The sequence below is a fragment of the Phycodurus eques genome, chromosome 10, assembly GCF_024500275.1.
Source record: "Phycodurus eques isolate BA_2022a chromosome 10, UOR_Pequ_1.1, whole genome shotgun sequence".
NCBI lineage: Eukaryota > Metazoa > Chordata > Actinopteri > Syngnathiformes > Syngnathidae > Phycodurus > Phycodurus eques.
In genome coordinates, this window is record NC_084534.1 from 2782274 (window position 1) to 2801516 (window position 19243).

General features: G+C 41.5%; 1 protein-coding gene across 8 annotated transcripts in view; it reads left to right on the plus strand.

Moving 5' to 3' along the window:
- The window catches only part of zc3h11a (zinc finger CCCH-type containing 11A), a 40044-nt gene that overhangs the window by 13749 nt on the left and 7052 nt on the right, over positions 1 to 19243 (plus strand). For 6 of the 8 annotated variants that reach the window (XM_061686868.1, XM_061686867.1, XM_061686870.1 and 3 more), the window contains 8 exons: positions 371 to 448; positions 546 to 644; positions 810 to 872; positions 4699 to 5214; positions 10381 to 10442; positions 10525 to 11044; positions 11289 to 11461; positions 11692 to 11885. In XM_061686868.1, the coding sequence (XP_061542852.1) occupies positions 371 to 448; positions 546 to 644; positions 810 to 872; positions 4699 to 5214; positions 10381 to 10442; positions 10525 to 11044; positions 11289 to 11461; positions 11692 to 11885 (1705 nt within the window). The remainder of the gene's footprint in view (positions 1 to 370; positions 449 to 545; positions 645 to 809; positions 873 to 4698; positions 5215 to 10380; positions 10443 to 10524; positions 11045 to 11288; positions 11462 to 11691; positions 11886 to 19243) is intronic. The other 2 variants (XM_061686874.1, XM_061686875.1) reach the window with 2 other exon arrangements.

The following is a 19243-nucleotide window of genomic DNA, read 5'->3' on the forward strand; positions in this document are numbered from 1 at the left end:
AAATAAATTTGCTTTGCTTTGATGGGGTGGGGGCCGGATTTTCAGGCGCTCTTAGCGACACACCCACAGCATCTGGAAGCTGAAAGAATGTTTTAATTTTTGACCATTTTGAAGCTTGATGTCACATACTTAGCTTTTTTTTTTAAATCCATTCATTGTCTGTCTGGTTTGTTTGTTTTAGGCTTTCTTGTCAACGGTCAGAAAGCAATAGAGTTAATTTGGCCAGTCAATTACATAAAAACCATGACACACCAAAATGAGACAATGAAGACTGTTGTCTCAGCATAGAAATTCATTTTCATTGGCTCAGTGTTCAAATTGATGAAATGCTGCATAAATTGAAGTTATTTACATTTTCTCTCTCTCTCAGAAAAGCTCGTCTTTGAAGAAACTTTGAGATCAAGAAGCACTGTTGCTGACAGGCTTGGGAGACAGAGGGACCCCATTTGTAAGTTAGAATTTTTCCTACATCTTGACAACTTGATCATTGTACTACAGAATCTAATGACTTGTCCCGCTTAATCTATGAACTTGCTCCATTGTAGGTCTAATACATGGGGAGGTTGTTCCTATGAAAAACAGTCTGGCAAAGCGTTTGGGTAGATTTGTGAAAGAAGAAAACGCACAAACGCCCTATCAGAAAGGTAAGCATTGTCAAATGTGAAAGTAGGTCTTAAAACACTGTCTTTTACTATATTATGCATAATGATGCCACGAACAGAAAAGGCAATAATTTATAGTTTGGTCAATTTTGACTCTCAGTTCAGAATGATTTGCTAATCTTAAGTGGCTTTTGTTTGCTTCATCAGGTATGAAGTCGATTAAGGAAAGACTAACATTGCCTGCTGCTCCTTTTGCAGTCAGTCAAGCTGGTAAGAAATATGAACTGTACAAAACATTACGTTGTTGTTTGTTACTGGTCTGCTTAGAGATCGCATGAACCGGAGCTATAGATTAACTGCTTCTTTTTACGTTCATTCCATATCCAAATTTTCAAGGAATCATCTTTATAATTATACTTCCGCACTACATGTTTTCAGAGCGAGCACCCTTTGTAGTTCCAATCCAAGATGATGCTGTCGTAGGCGTCATTGGGAGGTCATTTTATTCTGGTTTGAAGAAAAACAGTCATTTAGCTGTAAATTGTCGCTAGCTATTCACAAATTTTATTCCCGCCAGGGACATAAATGTTTGGAACTCCTTATATGTGTGGGATTTTTTGTTTCCGCCACAACAAAACGTGTATATTTTGTCGCAGACACATGAGAAAGAGTTCCAGCTATTTTTAAGCCAAACCTGAATACCGTTGATTGACCTATTGAGTGGGAAAATGTAAAATAAAAAAAAATTTGAACACTTAACTAAACCTGCCACAACATTATATATACCTCAGGGACGTACGATGTTGGGGAAAAAATTACGTTGCGATTTAAAAAAAAAAAAAAAAAAAATTATTTTAACTGCAATGTGTATTGGTGTATATTGATTTGTGTTGGGAAAGTTAATTTTCTCCGCGGACGAGTTCAAAGTTTAGTTCAGTTTGTAGTTCATAATTCAAAATTTTTAACTAAGTTTATCGGTCCAAAAACGATCTAGTTAATAGTTCTTTTTTTTTCTTTTTATGTGGCTGTTGGGCTATTACCCTCAAAATACTGGCATTTAATTTCCCAATTGTTGCCACCCATTCAGTCCATACCAGTAGCCAGCTTCAGCTTTGACCCTACAATCTCAAAAACATGAGGAAAACTTTGTTGCTTTGAATGGTGGTTTTTTTGGGTTTCTTTTTTTTTCTTTAATGAGGAATTAAAACAAAAACTGGACTTTTGTGCTTAATGTGCAGTGCAAACAAAAACATGCAACACTGCATGACAGGAACGATGGTGAAAGGACATTGAAAACTTGACATTCCTTGCACCACCGGCTGATTATATTAGCAAAATAATTTATCTATTATTAGATTACAAAACAAGATAAATTCCATATTATCACAGTGTGATTATACAGTGTTTTAACTAAAGCATTCTGATAAAAAAAAAAATCCTACTAATCCCTTTTTACAATTATGCACTGTATTACAAAAGAACACATTCACTCCCATTTACGCAGCGTCCCTTAACGCACTTAGCGCACTCACGCAGCTGCTGCCTGTCTGCCTAGTTTCATTCTGAAGAGCAAAATAGGAACTGCAGCAGGTGTACCTTCTTTTCATCTTTTGACCATATCCAAACAGGCCCCGCTGCTGGTCACTTTTAATATTTCAGTTGATTCACTGTATATTACAAGACACCAACATAGCAGCATCCTTGAAATTACATGAAATGAATGGCAATTTTATGCTATCTTTTCTCCGTTGATTTATAAAACACCTGTTTTATACAGACCACTCAATAAAATAAAAAGTAATAAAAATAAAATAAAAAAACAAATATCCAGTGGCCAAATAAATACCCAAAAAATATCTGGCCGTATAACGCATTCAAGGAATGCAGTGAAGTGCAAAGAATTACTACAACACAGCACTTCAAGTAATTTTCAAGTATGCCTACCATTTATCCAGTTCAAGTGCTGATAAATTAACTGTTTCAGAGACTTTTATGAACACAAGATTGTCAGCTTCTTCGGAAGGCCTGACTGATGTCTCAGTCTGTAAATTGGGGGCACCATGTAAAAGGAGTATGTTGATAAAAGAAGAAGAAGAAGAATATAGTTGTGTGGCTGGAAGTAGTTAGATGGATGCAATGTTGCCTCCATGTGCTGAGCTGTAAATATACACCATTTTATCGAATGATAGCCGTTTTATATCGCGCAACTCTACACTGTGATTAGCAGAAAGGTATTCATTTGTTTATTATTGCAGTGGTTAGCAACATCCACCTCACAGATCAAAGGTTGTGGGTTTGAATCTGGGCTCTGACCTTCCTGTGTGGAGTTTGCATGCTTTCCCTGTGCGGGTTTCCTCCCACATTCCAAAAGCATGCATGTTAGTTTATTGAAGAGTCTTCAGCGAAGACTCTAAATTGCCCATACGCGTGAATGTGAGTGAATGGTTGTGTATACGGCTTGCGACCAGTCTGAAGTGTACCCCGTCTCTCGAAGAGGTCAGCTGGGATAGACTCCAGTACACCCGCGCCCCGAATGAGGATACGCAGTGTAGAAGATGGATGGATGAATGGCGTGTGTATTATTGTTTTGTTTTTCGGTGGTGTACATTTGTATTGTATAATACAGAGTGTGGTTCCTAATATTATATGAATCTAAATAGTTTGTCTGACGGTGTGCCTAATATTTTGGCCAGACATTGTAAGATAGCCAGACATTGTAAGATAGCCAGTTTACCGTATTTTCACGACCATAAGGCGCACCGTATTAAAAGGCCCTATTGGGCGCAGGCATGGTAAAACATACGCTAGCTTAAAACATACGGTAGCATGCATGCACGCTAAAATAATTTTTTTAAAAAGGCAGCGGGAGCAAAACTGAGTTCGGTTGTACTTTATTGAAGTATTTAACAATGTACTCATGTTATTTTTTGATCAATCCTCATCCACAAATACATCAAGGTCCTCATCGTCTGGATCCGAAATGAACAGCTGGGCAAATTCTCCATCAAACACGCCAGGTTCCCTCTCGTCATTGTCGGAGTCAGTCTCGTTACCGTGCGGCTCCTCAGAAATGATGCCGGCTTTTACGAAAGCTCGAACAACAGTGCAAGCAGGCACGTTAGCCCAAGCATCCACAATCCATTCACAAATTGTGGCGTAACTTGCCCGACGCTGCCTCCTAGTCTCAGTAAAGATGTGTTCGCCATCTGTCATCCATGGCTCTCGCGCTGCTCGCAACTTCACTTTGAACGCGCTGTTTACACGGATGTCCAGCGGTTCGTCAAGTCTCCCGGATGATGGCAAGATCCGAGTTATTGCACTCAGTCGAATGGTGACTGTAGAGACGCTTCTCCCGGCTGTTCTTTGCTCATTAATCCATTGCTCGAGTTGGTCTTCCAACTCGGGCCACCTCGCCTTGTTTCCGCGTTTTGTTTTTCTTTTTTTTTCGCAGGAAACTTAGCTTCGTCTTCTTGTCTTGGCGAAGCTTGTTTTCCTGCTTCCTCCACTTGCGAACCATGCATTCGTTGCTCTTGAATTCTCTCGCGGCTGCTTGTTCCTCCGCGTAACTAATAGCTTGCAGTTTAAACTGTGCTTCGTAAGCGTCTCTTCGTAGGTGCCATGTTCGGGGGTCCTTAGCCAAACCGATCCACATACCGGAACTATATACCTACTGAGGGCGTGTCTTTAGCCTCCTCTGTCACGCGCACCCTTTACGTGCGAATGCTGTCCTCAGTCACGTCCACCTTCCTCTATATAAGCAGTTTGTCGGCAGGAAATGCTCCCAGTCAGTCAAGCAGAGCGCTCATTAAAGTCCACACAATTAACATTTACAGATTTTGGAACACTGTGCATACATAAGGCGTGCCGCATTATAAGGCGCCCCGTCCATTTTGGGGAAAATTTAAGACTTTTAAGTGCGCCTTATGGTCGTGAAAATACGGTAGTTTATGTTGTGGTAGTGTGGCCATGCATTTGCATAGGGCTCTTTGAGTAGAGTTAGTTTTGGGGCCTTTATGCTGATTAGGTTGGTTGTTGCTGTTGGCCTAGTCTGTCGTGGTTTTCCTTGTTAAATAATGCTGTATATTTGTTTTGGCAGCAGAGACCAGCACAGAATCAAAGAGCACACCTAAGCAGATTCACATCAAAACTCTGGAAGAAATAAGAATGGAAAAATCAGTAAAGTCTCGTAGCCAGAAAGACGGTCGTCCTCCAATCGGTACAGAAATTGCTGTAACCAAGACAGGCCACATTCAGACACCCAAGGCTGTAAAGCGAGCAATTTATATCAAACAACATTCTATTGAACACAACAAACCTCCCACTGAACTCGTCCACACAAAGAAGAAAAGAAAAGAGGATCAGCAGGAGCAGAACCTCGATCTTAAGAAGTTGAAACCAACAGCTGACAAAGTCCCTGACAAATATCAGCAAGAGCCAGCAGTGCAACCCCCTGATTGCCCAAAAGCAGGGGAGGTTAGAGTGAAGACCTTGGAGGAGATCCGCAAAGAGAAGGCAGCCAGAATTCAGTCTGATGAAATCAAGAGTGCCAACACAGAGGAGAACGGTGCTAAGAAGCCGCGATGGCTGCAAAATGATAAACTGACCTCTCAGCGTAAGAACTTTACAATGTTTACCACACAATAAACGCATGCGGACATTAAAATGTTCATTTATCCTAATCTCATGTTTAAAGTCTGACTAGTGATTAGCCCACTCACCTCACAGTTCTAAGGTTTTGGGTTTGGCTTCGGCCTTCCGGTGTGGGGTTTCTGTGCACTGTGGCTTCCTCCCACATTCGAAAAAACATATTAGGTTAATTGAAGTCTCAAAATTCTAGGTATGGGTATGAATGGTTGTTTGTTTATACAGTCCCCTCCAAAAGTATCGGAACGGCAAGGTCAATTACTTTGTTTTTGCTGTATACTGAAGACATTTGGGTTTCAGATCAAAAGATGAATATGGGACAAAAGTTGAGAATTCCAGCTTTCATTTCATGGTATTTACATTTAGATGGTGTTAAACTACTCAGGGCAGAGCACCTTTTGTTTGAAGCCACCCACTTTTCAAGTTAGCAAAAGTACTGGAACAGACATTACTAAATTAACTTAAAGTAAATAACATTTAATATTTGGTGGCATAACCCTTACTTGGAATAACTTCCTCAAGCCAGCAACCCATTGACTTCATCAGACTGTTGCATTCTTCATTTAAAATGCTTTTCCAGGCCATTACCGCAGCCTCTTTCCTCTTGCAGTTCTTGTTTGTTTCTGGGGGGTTCTCCTTTCAGTCTCCTCTTCAAGAGATAAAATACATGCTCTTCCGGGTTAAGGTCTGGTGATTGACTTGGCCAGTCTAAGACCTTCCACTGTTTCCCCCGATGAAGTCCTTTGTTGTGTTGGCAGTGTGTTTTGGGTCTTTGTCTTATTGCATGATGAAGCTTCTCCCGATTAGTTTGGATGCATTTTTCTTTAAATTGCCAGACAAAATGGTTTTGTAGACTTCAGAATTCATTCTGCTGCTCCCATCATGAGTTACATAATCAATAAAGACTAGTGAGCTTGTTCCAGAAGCAACCATGCAAGCTGAAGCCATGTCATTACCTCCACCATACTTCACAGATGAGCTTCTGTGTTTTGGATCTTCAGCAGATCCTTTCTTTCTCCATATGTTGGCCTTTCCATCACTTTGGTTGAGGTTAATCTTGGTCTCATCAGTCCATAAGACTTGTTCCAAAACTTTTATGGCCGATCTCTGTTTTTCTTTGCAAAATCCAATCTGGCCTTCCAATTCTTTTTGCTGATGAATGGTTTGTATCTTGTGGTCTGGCCTGTATATTTTTCTCTCTCCAAGTCTTCTTCGAACAGTGGATTATGATACCTTCACCACTGCCCTATCGAGGTTGGCAGTGATGTCACTGACTGTTGTCTTAGGGTGTTTCTTCACAGCTCTCACAATGTTTCTGTCATCAACTGCTGTTGATACCCTTGGCTTTCCTGGTCGTTGTCTTTTGCTCAGTAAAGCAGTAGTCTCTTTCTTTTCCAGGACATTCCAAATTGCCCATTGTTTGTGCAATAGCTCTCATCGATTTTTCCTCTTCTCTCAGCTTCTAAATGGTTTGCTTTTCTCCCATAGACAGCTCTCTGGTCTTCATGTTTGGTTAACAGCAAATGCACTTTTCACAAGTGAAACCCAAAGCCAAAAACAAGCACTAATGTTTAAGCAATCAATCTAAAAGGCAACACCTGAGCAACTAGCAACACCCATCAGTCACATGTTCCAATACTTTTGCTCACTTGAAAAGTGGCTGGGTTGAAACAAAAGGTCCTCTGTCCTGAGTTGTTTAACAAATCTAGATGTAAGTACCATGAAATTAAAGCTGGAATTATGAACTTTTGTCTCCTATTAATCTTTTGATCTGAAACCCAAATGTCTTCAGTCTACAACAAAAACAACAAATTGACCTTGGCGTTCCAATACATTTGGAGGGGACTTTATATGCCATGCAATCGGCTGGCAACCATTTCAGGGTGTACCCTGCCTCTCCACCAGTCAGCTGGTATAGGCTCCGGCTCACCCATAACCAGAGGTGTGGACTCAAGTCACATGACTTGGGCTGGAGTCAGACTCCAGTCATGAATTTGATGACTTTAGACTCAACTTGACAATATTTTACAAGACTCTGCAGCTGTCTCTCAATAGCTTAACACCCAATGTTTATGTTTATTACAAGAATTTCAGATGTACCCATAAAGTCGATGTTATCAACTGATAGGTGGCTGTATCCCACCATACTAAAGTTTAATTAGAGCTTATGTATTTTAACAGTTAACGCGCTGCTGGACACATTGAAGTAGAGGAATTGTCCAGGAGGTCACTCTTTCAGACACTACCTTTCACTCTTTCAGACACTACCTAAAGTAATGGTTTTGTAAAAAAATTAATATAAAAAAAAAGTGCAACATAAAGTGCACATTCCACAAAGGACTGGTAAAATACACAGAGACAATGACAATTAACATGACAATAAGGACATTACTTATTGCAAAAAAAAAAAAAAAAATTATTGCATTGCGGGAATCGCGCAGCTTGAGGTCACTTCGTTAGTATTGGCAGCTAGCTTTGTGAGCGATCACGCAAATAGTTACACGGCGGGCAGGTCGTGCGCTGTCTGGGTTTCCTGTTCATTGCAGTCTGGTTTAGTCAGTGTAATGTTCTCAAGAGTTAGTCTTGTATTTCTTTTTTTAATTAACTTTATTTACCGATCAGCACACAGCTAGGATCTATTCGACATGAAGCAACATTCTTCTTTGTGTCCTTTTCTTCTTCTTTGCCTCTTTTTTACATAGTTTTACACAGTGTTCTGACTGAGATACCACAGTTGGATAAAATTGCCTTTATAACAAGATGACAAACTTGTGTTCCTCTTTAAAAATGTGTTTCTTATGTTTTTGATACAAGAAATGCCAAGTTTAAACTGAAATCTATTTTTTTTTTTTTTTTTTTTTTTTTTTTTGAAATTGCCTCACTAGAAAAGTTTGTAGACAAGAAAATGCAGTTTCCTGCTCTCTGCACAATGTGAATTTAACAAAAAAAGAGGAAACCAATTGGTCGTTATTAAGTGAGATGTCTGATTTTCTCTTATGTATTCATAATTGCTCTTTAACCAAAAAATATATATTTTATCTGATCACTTGATTGTTCAATAGAAATGTCAATAGGATACTGGATTACGAATTGAAGCACTTGTGACAGGTCTGTTTAACGTAACTTATGAAATAAAGTGAGAAGAAGTAAGTAGCATACCATTTTCGTAGAATTAACTGAAATCAATCGGTTTTGAAGGAGCAAAAGAAAAAAATATAAGTATAAAGTACAACCCCAATTCCAGTGAAGTTGGGACGTTGTGTTAAACATAAATAAAAACAGAATACAATGATTTGCAAATCATGTTCAACCTATATTTAATTGAATACACAACAGAGACAAGATATTTAATGTTCAAACTGATAAACTTTATTGTTTTTAGCAAATAATCATTAACTTAGAATTTGATGGCTGCAACACGTTCCAAAAAAGCTGGGACAGGGTCATGTTTACCACTGTGTTACATCACCTTTTCTTTTAACAACATTCAATAAACGTTTGGGAACTGAGGACACTAATTGTTGAAGCTTTTTAGGTGGAATTCTTCCCCATTCTTGCTTGATGTACAGCTTCAGCTGTTCAACAGTCCGGGGTCTCCGTCATATTTTGTCATATTTTACGCTTCATAATGTGCCACACATTTTAAATGGAAGACAGGTCTGGAATGCAGGCAGGCCATTCTAGTACCCGTACTCTTTTCCTACGAAGCCACACTTTTGTAACACGTGCAGAATGTGGTTTGGCATTGTCTTGCTGAAATAAACAGGGGCATCCATGAAAAAGATGTTGCTTCGATGGCAGCATATGTTTCTCCAAAACCTGTATGTACCTTTCAGCATTAATGGTGCCTTCACAGATGTGTAAGTTACCCATGCCATTGGCACTGACACAGCCCCATACCATCACAGATGCTGGCTTTTGAACTTTGCGTTGATAACTGTCCGGATGGTTCTTTTCCTCTTTGGCCCGGCACGACGTCCACAATTTCCAAAAACAATTTGAAATGTGGACTTGTCAGACCACAGAACACTTTTCCACTTTGCATCAGTCCATCTTAGATGAGCTCGGGCCCAGAGAAGCCGGCGGCGTTTCTGGGTGTTGTTGATAAATGGCTTTTGCTTTGCATAGTAGAGTTTCATGTTGCACTTACGCCAAACTGTATATACTGACATCGGTTTTCTGAAGTGTTCCTGAGCCCATGTGGTGATATCCTTTATACATTGATGTCGGTTTTTGATGCAGAGCCGCCTGAGGGATCGAAGGTCACGGGCATTCAATGTTGGTTTTCGGCCTTGCCGCTTACATGCAGTGATTTCTCCAGATTCTCTGAACCTTTTGATGATGATATGGACCGTAGATGATGAAATCCCTAAATTCCTTGCAATTGTACGTTGAGGAACATTGTGCTTAAACTGTTCGACTATTTTCTCACGCACTTGTTCACAAAGAGGTGAACTTCGCCCCATCTTTGCTCGTCAATGATTGAGCAATTCAGGGACGCTCCTTTTATACCCAATCATGGCACCCACCTGTTCCCAATTAGCCTGTTCACCTCTGGGATGTTCCAAACAGGTGTTTGATAAGCATTCCTCAAATTTCTCAGTCTTTTTTGCCACCTGTTCCAGCTTTTTTGGAACGTGTTGCAGCCATAAAATTCAAAGCTAATGATTATTTGCTGAAAACAATAAAGTTTATCAGTTTGAACATTAAATATCTTGTCTTTGTAGTGTATTCAATTAAATATAGGTTGAACATGATTTTCAAATCATTGTATTCTGTTTTTATTTCTGTTTAACACAACGTCCCAACTTCATTTGAATTTGCGTTGTATATAAAGTAAATATTTTTTATATTAATTTATTACATTTTTGTTAAAAATTCTAAACTGAAAGTTTAGGACTTGCGACTTGACTCGGGACTTGCTTGTCTCAACATGGGATTTGACTCGGGACTTGAGGGTAAAGACTGACTTGACTTGCAAAGCAATGACTTGGTCCCACCTCTGCCCACTACTCTAGTTGGGTTAAGTATCGAAAAGGATACGTATAGGAAAGATATGGATGGATATCTTTTAAAAATGTATAGCTATTGAATCAGCAGTCATATACCAAGCCGTGTGGATTGTATTCTGCAGGTGACATCACAGCAGAGAAGAGTGTTGAGACTAAAAAGACAAAAGCTCCTGTTGCTCTTGAGGTATGACCTGCGACCTGCTGCATTATTGTGCTTTGATTGATAGGAATTCTCTTATAACTGTAATTTTACTGTGCCTTTCTAGACTGCCTCCAAGATTGTCAAGGTCAAAACATTTGAGGAGATTATGCGTGAAAAACATCTCCGCAAGCAGGAAATGGTTGAGCAACCTTCAATCAGCCAGCAGGTTTCTAACGCAGAGCCTTCACCAAAACCATTAGCGGGTAGTATGCTGAAGAGGAAGATTCTTCCACCACCAGGGTCTTCATCTCCTACCCGCAGCATTCCGGGTAGTAATAATGTCACACCCACCCCAAACGCCTCTGTTTGCAAGCTGAAAACTGTCAAATCTGATACGGAGTCCTCTCTAAAAAACACTACGACAGCTGTCGTCACAACTGGGACCTCGGTTCTTTTGAGCACTTTTACCCTTCCTCACGAAGACACCCTCTTACTGAGTCCAGGAAGCTCCAGTAAAGTCCCGTATAAAAACACAAGGAGCTTAATATCACCATCCTCAGCCAAGCAGACAATTCCAGAGAGACTCAATTGTCCACTGGTAGAGATTCCAACTACTGATGAAACTCATACCACAGACAGAAAAGGTACCTTCCATTTGCATTTGTTCCTAATTCTTTAGTTATTCATGTACATGGTTACTTGACGTGCTTACTGTTTTAAATCCATTACATTAAAGAGAATCCATTTTATCAGACGGACCTGTCAATGGAACCTTGTTTCAAAAAACGTATGGCAAAGCCTTCAGTAAAGTTTAGAGAAAGATACAAAGTCTGATGAAATACTCTTTACGTAACTTTCATTGTGTGTCAACAAGTGATTTATTTTCAGTGCGGCCCAAATTGAACGTGAAGCCGTCTGTTATGAAGCCTTCCTTGGAAGTGAATACAGGCCAGAAGAGAAAGAGAGCAGCACGGTCTGCTGTAGCTGCTGTTAAACCACTGAACAGCGCATCCAGAGTTTTAGAGGAATCACAGGAGGAGACTGCAAGGATGGACTTACAGGTAGGTTTTGCTTGTCGGTATTGGGAATGGAAGTATACACAGATGCGTCAACCACTGCCTTCTGTGTAAAAGGCACAAGTGAATAAATGCTTGTTACAATGACTTATTTTGCAGGATCTCTATTTGAAGAAGGCTTTCATTTGCAATAGATTGAGAATTCTGACAGAAAAGATTTGAGAGAAATATTTCCATACCTTTACTGACCTTGGGTAACATTTACTGCATTGAAGGTTTTAGCGGCCTCCGGTAAAGAGACAGTGCTGAGATCTCCAGTTTCCTGTAGTCCCACCACATTGTTGGAACCCAAACGGAGCTCAAGTGAGGAGGCACAGACCATCCATGTTTCAAAACACAGTCCAAGCCAAGAAACCAAGTTGGTTGTCAGTCTTTCTACTACCACTGATGCCTATTCTGCCCCTCAAAGGTACTACTTGTTCATTGAGATCTTCACAATTGAAATGTTGTGTCTTTTATATTTTTGCTGTCTGGTAGAATACTCGCATCTCTGAAAACAAAAATTAACAAAACGGCACATTTCTCGAGTTGTCCAAAAACTGCATTGTGAAAGTTGATATACCTTAAAATGCAGGGCTTTACACTAACTTTTTCACTCATAGCAACTTTTTCACTCATAGCAACCTTTTCAGTTGGTCGCACCAGCGCATGAGTTGGTCGTACCATTTTTTTGAGGCGGTACAGCATAACCATGTCATGCCATAGTTTAGTATGAAGTAGATTGATAGTGACTCAAGATATGATGTTTGCAAAATATGTTACTGTGAACAAGAAGTTTGTCAGCTACAAGCGATAACAGAAAAAACTGGTGAACTAAATTTAAAAAACAAAACAACAAAGGCTTTTATTTGATCAATTGTTCCACTCAGAGGGGCCAGGTCTTATAGTTAGTGCTCTTAACACTCTCCCCTGGGAAAACCATTTAATTTTGAGCATTACCACAACCATATGATTAACATACACAAAAATATTATTGCCTAAGTGTACCACCACCATATACAAGTGGGGCAAACATGTATTTAGTCAGCCACCAATTGTTCTCCCACTTAAAAAGATGAGCGAGTCCTGTAATTGTCATCATAGGTATACCTCACCTATGAGAGACAAAATGAGGGGGCAGGGGGAAATCCGGAAAATCACGTCTGATTTTTAAAGAATTTATTTGCAGATTATGGTGGAAAATAAGTATTTGGTCAATAACAAAAGTTCATCGCAATACTCTGTTAGTACCCTTTGTTGGCAATGACAGAGTTCAAATGTTTTCTGTAAGTCTTCACAAGGTTTTCACACACTGTTGCTGGTATTTTGGCCCATTCTTCCATGCAGATCTCCTATAGAGCAGTGGTGTTTTGGGGCTCTCGCTGGGCAACACAGACTTTCAACTCCCTTCAAAGGTTTTTGTATAGGGGTTGAGATCTGGAGACTGGTTAGGCGACTCCAGGACCTTGAAATGCTTCTTACGAAGCCACTCCTTCGTTGCCCTGGATGATCCCTGTGTTTGGGATCATTGTCATGCTGATAGACCCAGCCACATTTTCATCTTAAATGCCCTTGCTGTCAACAAGGTGGTTTTCACTCAAAATCTTGCAATACATGGCCGCATTCATTCTTTCCTTTACATGGATCAGTCGTCCTTGGTCCCTTTGCAGAAAAACAGCGCCAAAGCCTGATCTTTCCACCCCAATGCTTCACAGTAAGTATGGTATTCTTTGGATGCAACTCAGCATTATTTCTCCTTCAAACACAACAAGTTGAGTTTTTACCAAAGATTTCTATTTTGATTTCATCTGACCATATGGCATTCTCCCAATCCTCTTCTGGATCATCCAAATGTCGTCTGGCACTGCAAGATTTGAGTCCCTGGCGGTGTAGTGTGTTACTGATGGTAGCCTTTGTTACTTTGGTCCCAGCTCTCTGCAGGTCATTCACTAGGTCCCTCGGTGTGGTTGTGGGATTTTTGCTCACCGTTCTTGCGATCATTTTGATCCCACGGGGTGAGCTCTTGCGTGGAGCCCCAGATCGAGGAAGATTATCAGTCGTCTTGTATGTCTTCCATTTTCTAATAATTGCTCCCACAGTTTATTTATTCACACCAAGCTGCTTCCCTATTGCAGATTCAGTCTTCCCAGCCTCATGCAGGTCTACAATTTTGTTTCTTGTGTCCTTTGACAGCTCTTTGGTCTTGGCCATGGTGGAGTTGGGAGTGTGACTGTTTGAGGTTGTGGGCAGGTGTATTTTATACTCATAATGAGTTCAAACAGGTGCCATTAATACAGGTAACGAGTGGAGGAAAGAGGAGCCTCTTATAGAAGTTACAGGTCTGTGAGAGCCAGAAATCTTGCTTGTTTGTAGGTGACCAAATACTTATTTTCCACCATAATTTGTTCGGTCCCTGTACGACCGGAGTCAGAGTTTGGTCCGCATATCCGGCAGTAAGTCGGACTCGTTTCCGGTAAGGGTTGGACTCTGCCAAGGCTGCCCTTTGTCACCGATTCTGTTCATAACTTTTATGGACAGAATTTCTCGGCGCAGCCGAGGCGTAGAGGGGGTCCGGTTTGGTGGCCTCAGTATTGCATCTCTGCTTTTTGCAGATGATGTGGTTCTGTTGGCTTCATCAAGCCGTGACCTCCAGCTCTCATTGGAGCAGTTCGCAGCTGAGTGTGAAGCGGCTGGGATGAGATTCAGCACCTCCAAATCTGAGACCATGGTCCTCAGTCGGAAAAGGGTGGCGTGCCCTCTCCAGGTCGGGGATGAGATCCTGCCCCAGGTGGAGGAGTTCAAGTATCTTGGGGTCTTGTTCACGAGTGAGGGAAGAATGGAACGGGGGATCGACAGGTGGATCGGTGCAGCGTCTGCAGTGATACGGACCTTATAGCGATCCGTTGTGGTAAAGAAGGAGCTAAGCCGAAAGGCGAAGCTCTCGATTTACCGGTCGATCTACTTTCCTACCCTCACCTATGGTCACGAGCTGTGGGTCGTGACCGAAAGAACGAGATCCCGGATACAAGCGGCCGAAATGAGTTTCCTCCGCAGGGTGTCCGGGCTCTCCCTTAGAGATAGGGTGAGAAGCTCGGTTATCTGGGAGGATCTCAGAGTAGAGCCGTTGCTCCTTCACATCGAGAGGAGCCAGATGAGGTGGCTGGGGCATCTGATTCGGATGCCTCCCGGACGCCTCGCCGGTGAGGTGTTCCGGGCACGTCCCACCGGGAGGAGACCCCTGGGACGACCCAAGACACGCTGGAGGGCGTCCCTGCTAAAGCTACTGCCCCCGCGACCCGACCTCGGATAAGCGGGAGAAGATGGATGGATGGATGGATGAAATATCACACAGCCATAACCATTCAGACCCTTAGCTCAGTATTTAGTACAAGCATGCTTTTGAGCTAATACAGTGCTTGGGAATGATGCAACATGTTTTTCACATCTGGATTTGGGGAAATTGGGAAATTTGGGAAATTTTCAGGTCTCTGCAGAGATGCTCAATTGGGTTTAAGTCAGGGCACTGGCTGAACCACTCTGGAGAAGGTTTTCGTCCAGGATATCCCTGTACTTGGCCGCATTCATCTTTCCTTTGATTGCAACCAGTCGTCCTGTCCCTGAAGCTGAAAAGCACCCCCACAACATGATGCTGCCACCATCATGCTTCAGTGTCGGGACTGTATTGGACAGGTGATGAGCAGTGCCTGGTTTTCTCCACACATACCGCTTAGAATTAAGACCAAAAAGTTCTATCTCGGTCTCATCAGACCAGACAATCTTATTTCTCACCATCTTGGTGTCCTTCAGGTGTTTTTTTTTAGCAAACTCCATGTGGCCTTTCATGTGTCTTGCACTGAGGAGCGGCTTCCGTCGGGCACTCTGCCATGAAGCCCCGACTGGTGGAGGGCTGCGGTGATGGTTGACTTTCTAGAACTTTCTACCCATCTCCTGACTGCATCTCAGGAGCTCAGCCATAGTGATCTTTGGGTTCTTCTTTACCGCTCTCACCAAGGCTCTTCTCCCCCGATTGCTCAGTTTGGCCGGACGGCCAGATCTGAAAGGGTTCTGGTCGTCCCAAACGTCTTCCATTTAAGGATCATTGAGGCCACTTGTGGTCTTAGGAACCGTAAGTGTTTGGACAGATCTGTGCCTTGCCACAATTCTGTCTCTGAGCTCTTCAGGCAGTTCCTTTGACCTCACGATTCTCATTTGTTCTGACATGCAATGTGAGCTGTAAGGTCAAATATAGACAGGTGCGTGGCTTTCCTAATCAAGTCCAATCAGCATAATCAAACACAGCTGGACTCCAATGAAGGTGTCGAACCATCTCAAGGATGATTAGAAGAAATGGACAGCACCCAAGTTAAATGAGTGTCACAGCAAAGAGTCTGAATAGTTATGGCTGTGTGATGTTTATTTTTGTCATTTTTAATAAATCTGCAAAAATGCCAACAATTACTTTTTTTCTGTCAATATGGGGTGCTGTGTGTACATTAATGAGGAAAAAAAATAACAAATTAGCAAATGGCTGAAATATAACATTGAAAATTTTAAGGGGGTCTGCATACTTTCTGTAGCCACTGTATATATCATAGCGGTATGCTATCATACACTGTTGCACACTAACATCAATACAACACCTTCCCAAAATCATGTTCCATTGCTAAAGTAAGTCACAAAAAAATCTCAATTTTAATTACGCTGTCATTAAACTAAAATCGTTGCTCCGAGCCATGCCCATCGTTTGCAGCAGCACTGAGCCATCTACCCCCGACGAGCTATATTACATAGTAATATAATAAGGTATCTTGGGGCCCTCGTGCAATAATTATTTTTTCTCTCACTGATTTTGTAAGTTCACCCACTGACAAAGACATAAACGGTCTATGATTTTATTGGTAGCTTTATCTAGAGAGAATATCTAAAATAAAATAGATTGTTGATCTGCACAAGGCTGGAATTGGCTACAAGACCATTGGCAAGGTGAGAAGAAGACAACTGTTGGTGTAATAATTAGAAAATAGAATAAACATAATGTGACTGTCAGTCTCCCTCAGTGTGGGGCTCCTTGCAAGATTTCACCTCATGGGGTATCACTGATCATGAGAGAGGTTAGAGCCCAGAACTACATGCGAGGAGCTGGTTAATGATCTCAATGCAGCTGGGACCACAGTCACCAAGACGCTGTAATGGATTAAAATCCTGCACCGCCTTTAAGGTCCCCCTGCTCTATAAGGCACATGTACAGGCCTCTCCAAAGTTTGCCCATGAACACCTGAATGATTCAGAGAGTGACTGGGAGAAGGTGATGTGGTTACATGAGACAAAAATCGAGCTGTTTGGAATCAATTTGACTCTGAACAGGAATTCAGCCTATGACCCCAACCATACCATCCCCACCGTCAAGCATGGAGGTGGAATCATTATGCTTTTGGGTTGTTTCTCTGCAAAGGGAACAGGTCAACTTCACCGCATGGAGGGAAATATAGATGGAGCCTTGTACCGTGAAATCCTGAGTGACAACCTCCTTAATTCTCTCAGCCACCTCTGTACTGGGCAACAAGGGGTTCTCCACCGAGTAATGTTTTGATAAAAGTTAAAATACTTATTTCCCTCAATGAATTGCACAAAAAAACAAAACAAATGTAACCTTTTGTTTAATGTGATTTATCTAGATTTTCTTTTTTGATAACCTGTCTATCCTTGTTAAAATACCCCTACCATTAAAATTATTGACCGTTCATGTCTTTGTCATTGGGTAAACCTACGAAATCAGTGAGGGATCAAATAATTATTTCCTCAACTGTGTGTCTACTTTTTCTTTGAAATTTAACAAATGAAAAATATATATAAATTGACCAAATTTGGACATGAGAGATTTCCTCTTGCCAGTGGCAATATTGTAAATTAAGTATTTGTGGTGTTTTGAAATAAGGCTTGAGACTTTGAGAGACTATCCCATGAGTAACACCTATCAGTATGCTTACATGTACGAAAGAAAACCTACTCTTAAGTATGAATGTACTTGATTGAAACCAGACTTTTAGAATGCACAGTAACACCTTAATTTGACCATGTTAAACTTTTTAAAAGTTGTATTACCACACCCACACTATTTGTTTGGAGACCAAATTCCACTTGCATGTATTTACTTCTGTTGATCAAATATTGGAGCATGGTCTGTGTGGAAAGAAAGCAGACCCAAATTGTACTTTAAATTCCTACGAGAAGAAAACAAAGGGGTGGGGTTGTTTTGGAGTAGCAAAAGTGCTATATCTACAGTCCCCTCCAAAAGTACTGGAGCGGCAAGACATTTGGGTTTCAAATCAAAAGATGATGAGACAAAAGTTCACAACTTCCAGCTTTTATTTCATGCTATTTTTATCTAGATCTGTTAACTTGACAGAGCACCTTTTGTTTTAACCCACCCATATTTCAAGTGAGCAAACGTGTTGGAACATGTGGCTGGCTGATGGGTGCTGCCTTTTAGATTGATTGGTTAACACATTCACTGCCATTGACTGCTTTAGAAGTCAAATATCCATGTTAACTGGGAAGGCTGGCAGTGATAAAACATTAGATAGTGCTTGTTTTTGGCTTTGGGGTTCACCTGTGAAAACTGTTAAACATGAAGAACAGAGAAGAACAGAGAGCTGTCTATGGGAGAAAAGCAAACAATTTTGTAGCTGTGAGAAGAAAATCGATCAGAGCTCTTGTACAAACATTGGGCATAGCCAATACAACAATTTTGAATGTTCTTAAAAAGAAAGAAACTACTGGTGTACTGAACAACAGACATCGAACAGGTCCGGCAAGGGTATCAACAGCAGTTGATGACAGAAACATTGTGAGAGCTGTGAAGAAACACCCAAAGACAACTGTGACTGACATCACTGCCAACCTCCACAGGGCAGGGGTTGAAGGTATCACAATCCACTGTTCGAAGAAGACTTTGAGAGAAGAAATATAGAGGTCAAACTATAAGATGCAAGCCACTAATCAGCAAAAAGAATTGGAAGGCCACATTGGATTTTGCAAAGAAAAACATCCATCCATCCATCCATTTTCTGAGCCGCTTCTCCTCACTAGGGTCGCGGGCGTGCTGGAGCCTATCCCTGCTGTCATCGGGCAGGACGTGGGGTACACCCTGAACTAGTTGCCAGCCAATCGCAGAGCACATACAAACAAACAACCATTCGCACTCACAGTCACACCTATGGGCAATTTAGAGTCTCCAATTTATGCATGTTTTTGGGATGTGGGAGGAAACCGGAGTGCCCGAAGAAAACCCACACAGGCACGGGGAGAACATGCCAACTCCACACAGGTGGGGCCGGGGATTAAACCCGGCTCCTCAGAACTGTGAGGCTGACGCTCTAACCGGTCGTCCACCGTGCCGCCCAAAGAAAAACAGATAAGCCATAAAAGTTTTGGAACACGTTTTATGGACTGATGAGACCAAGATTAACCTCTACCAAAGTGATGGAAAGGCCAAAGTATGGAGAAAGAAAGGATCTGATCCAAAACACACCAGCTCATCTGTGTAGCATGCTGGAGGTAATGTCATGGCTTGGGCTTGCATGGCTGCTTCTGGAACGGGCTCACTCGTCATTGTTGATGATGTCACTCATGATTTTAGGAGCAGAAAGAATTCTGAAGTCTACAAAACCATTTTGTCTGGCAATTTAAAGAAAAGGCACAGTGCACAACTGGTTAGCACATCTGGCTCACAGTTCTGAGGACCGTGGTTCAAATCCCAGCCCGCCTGTGTGGAGTTTGCATGTTCTC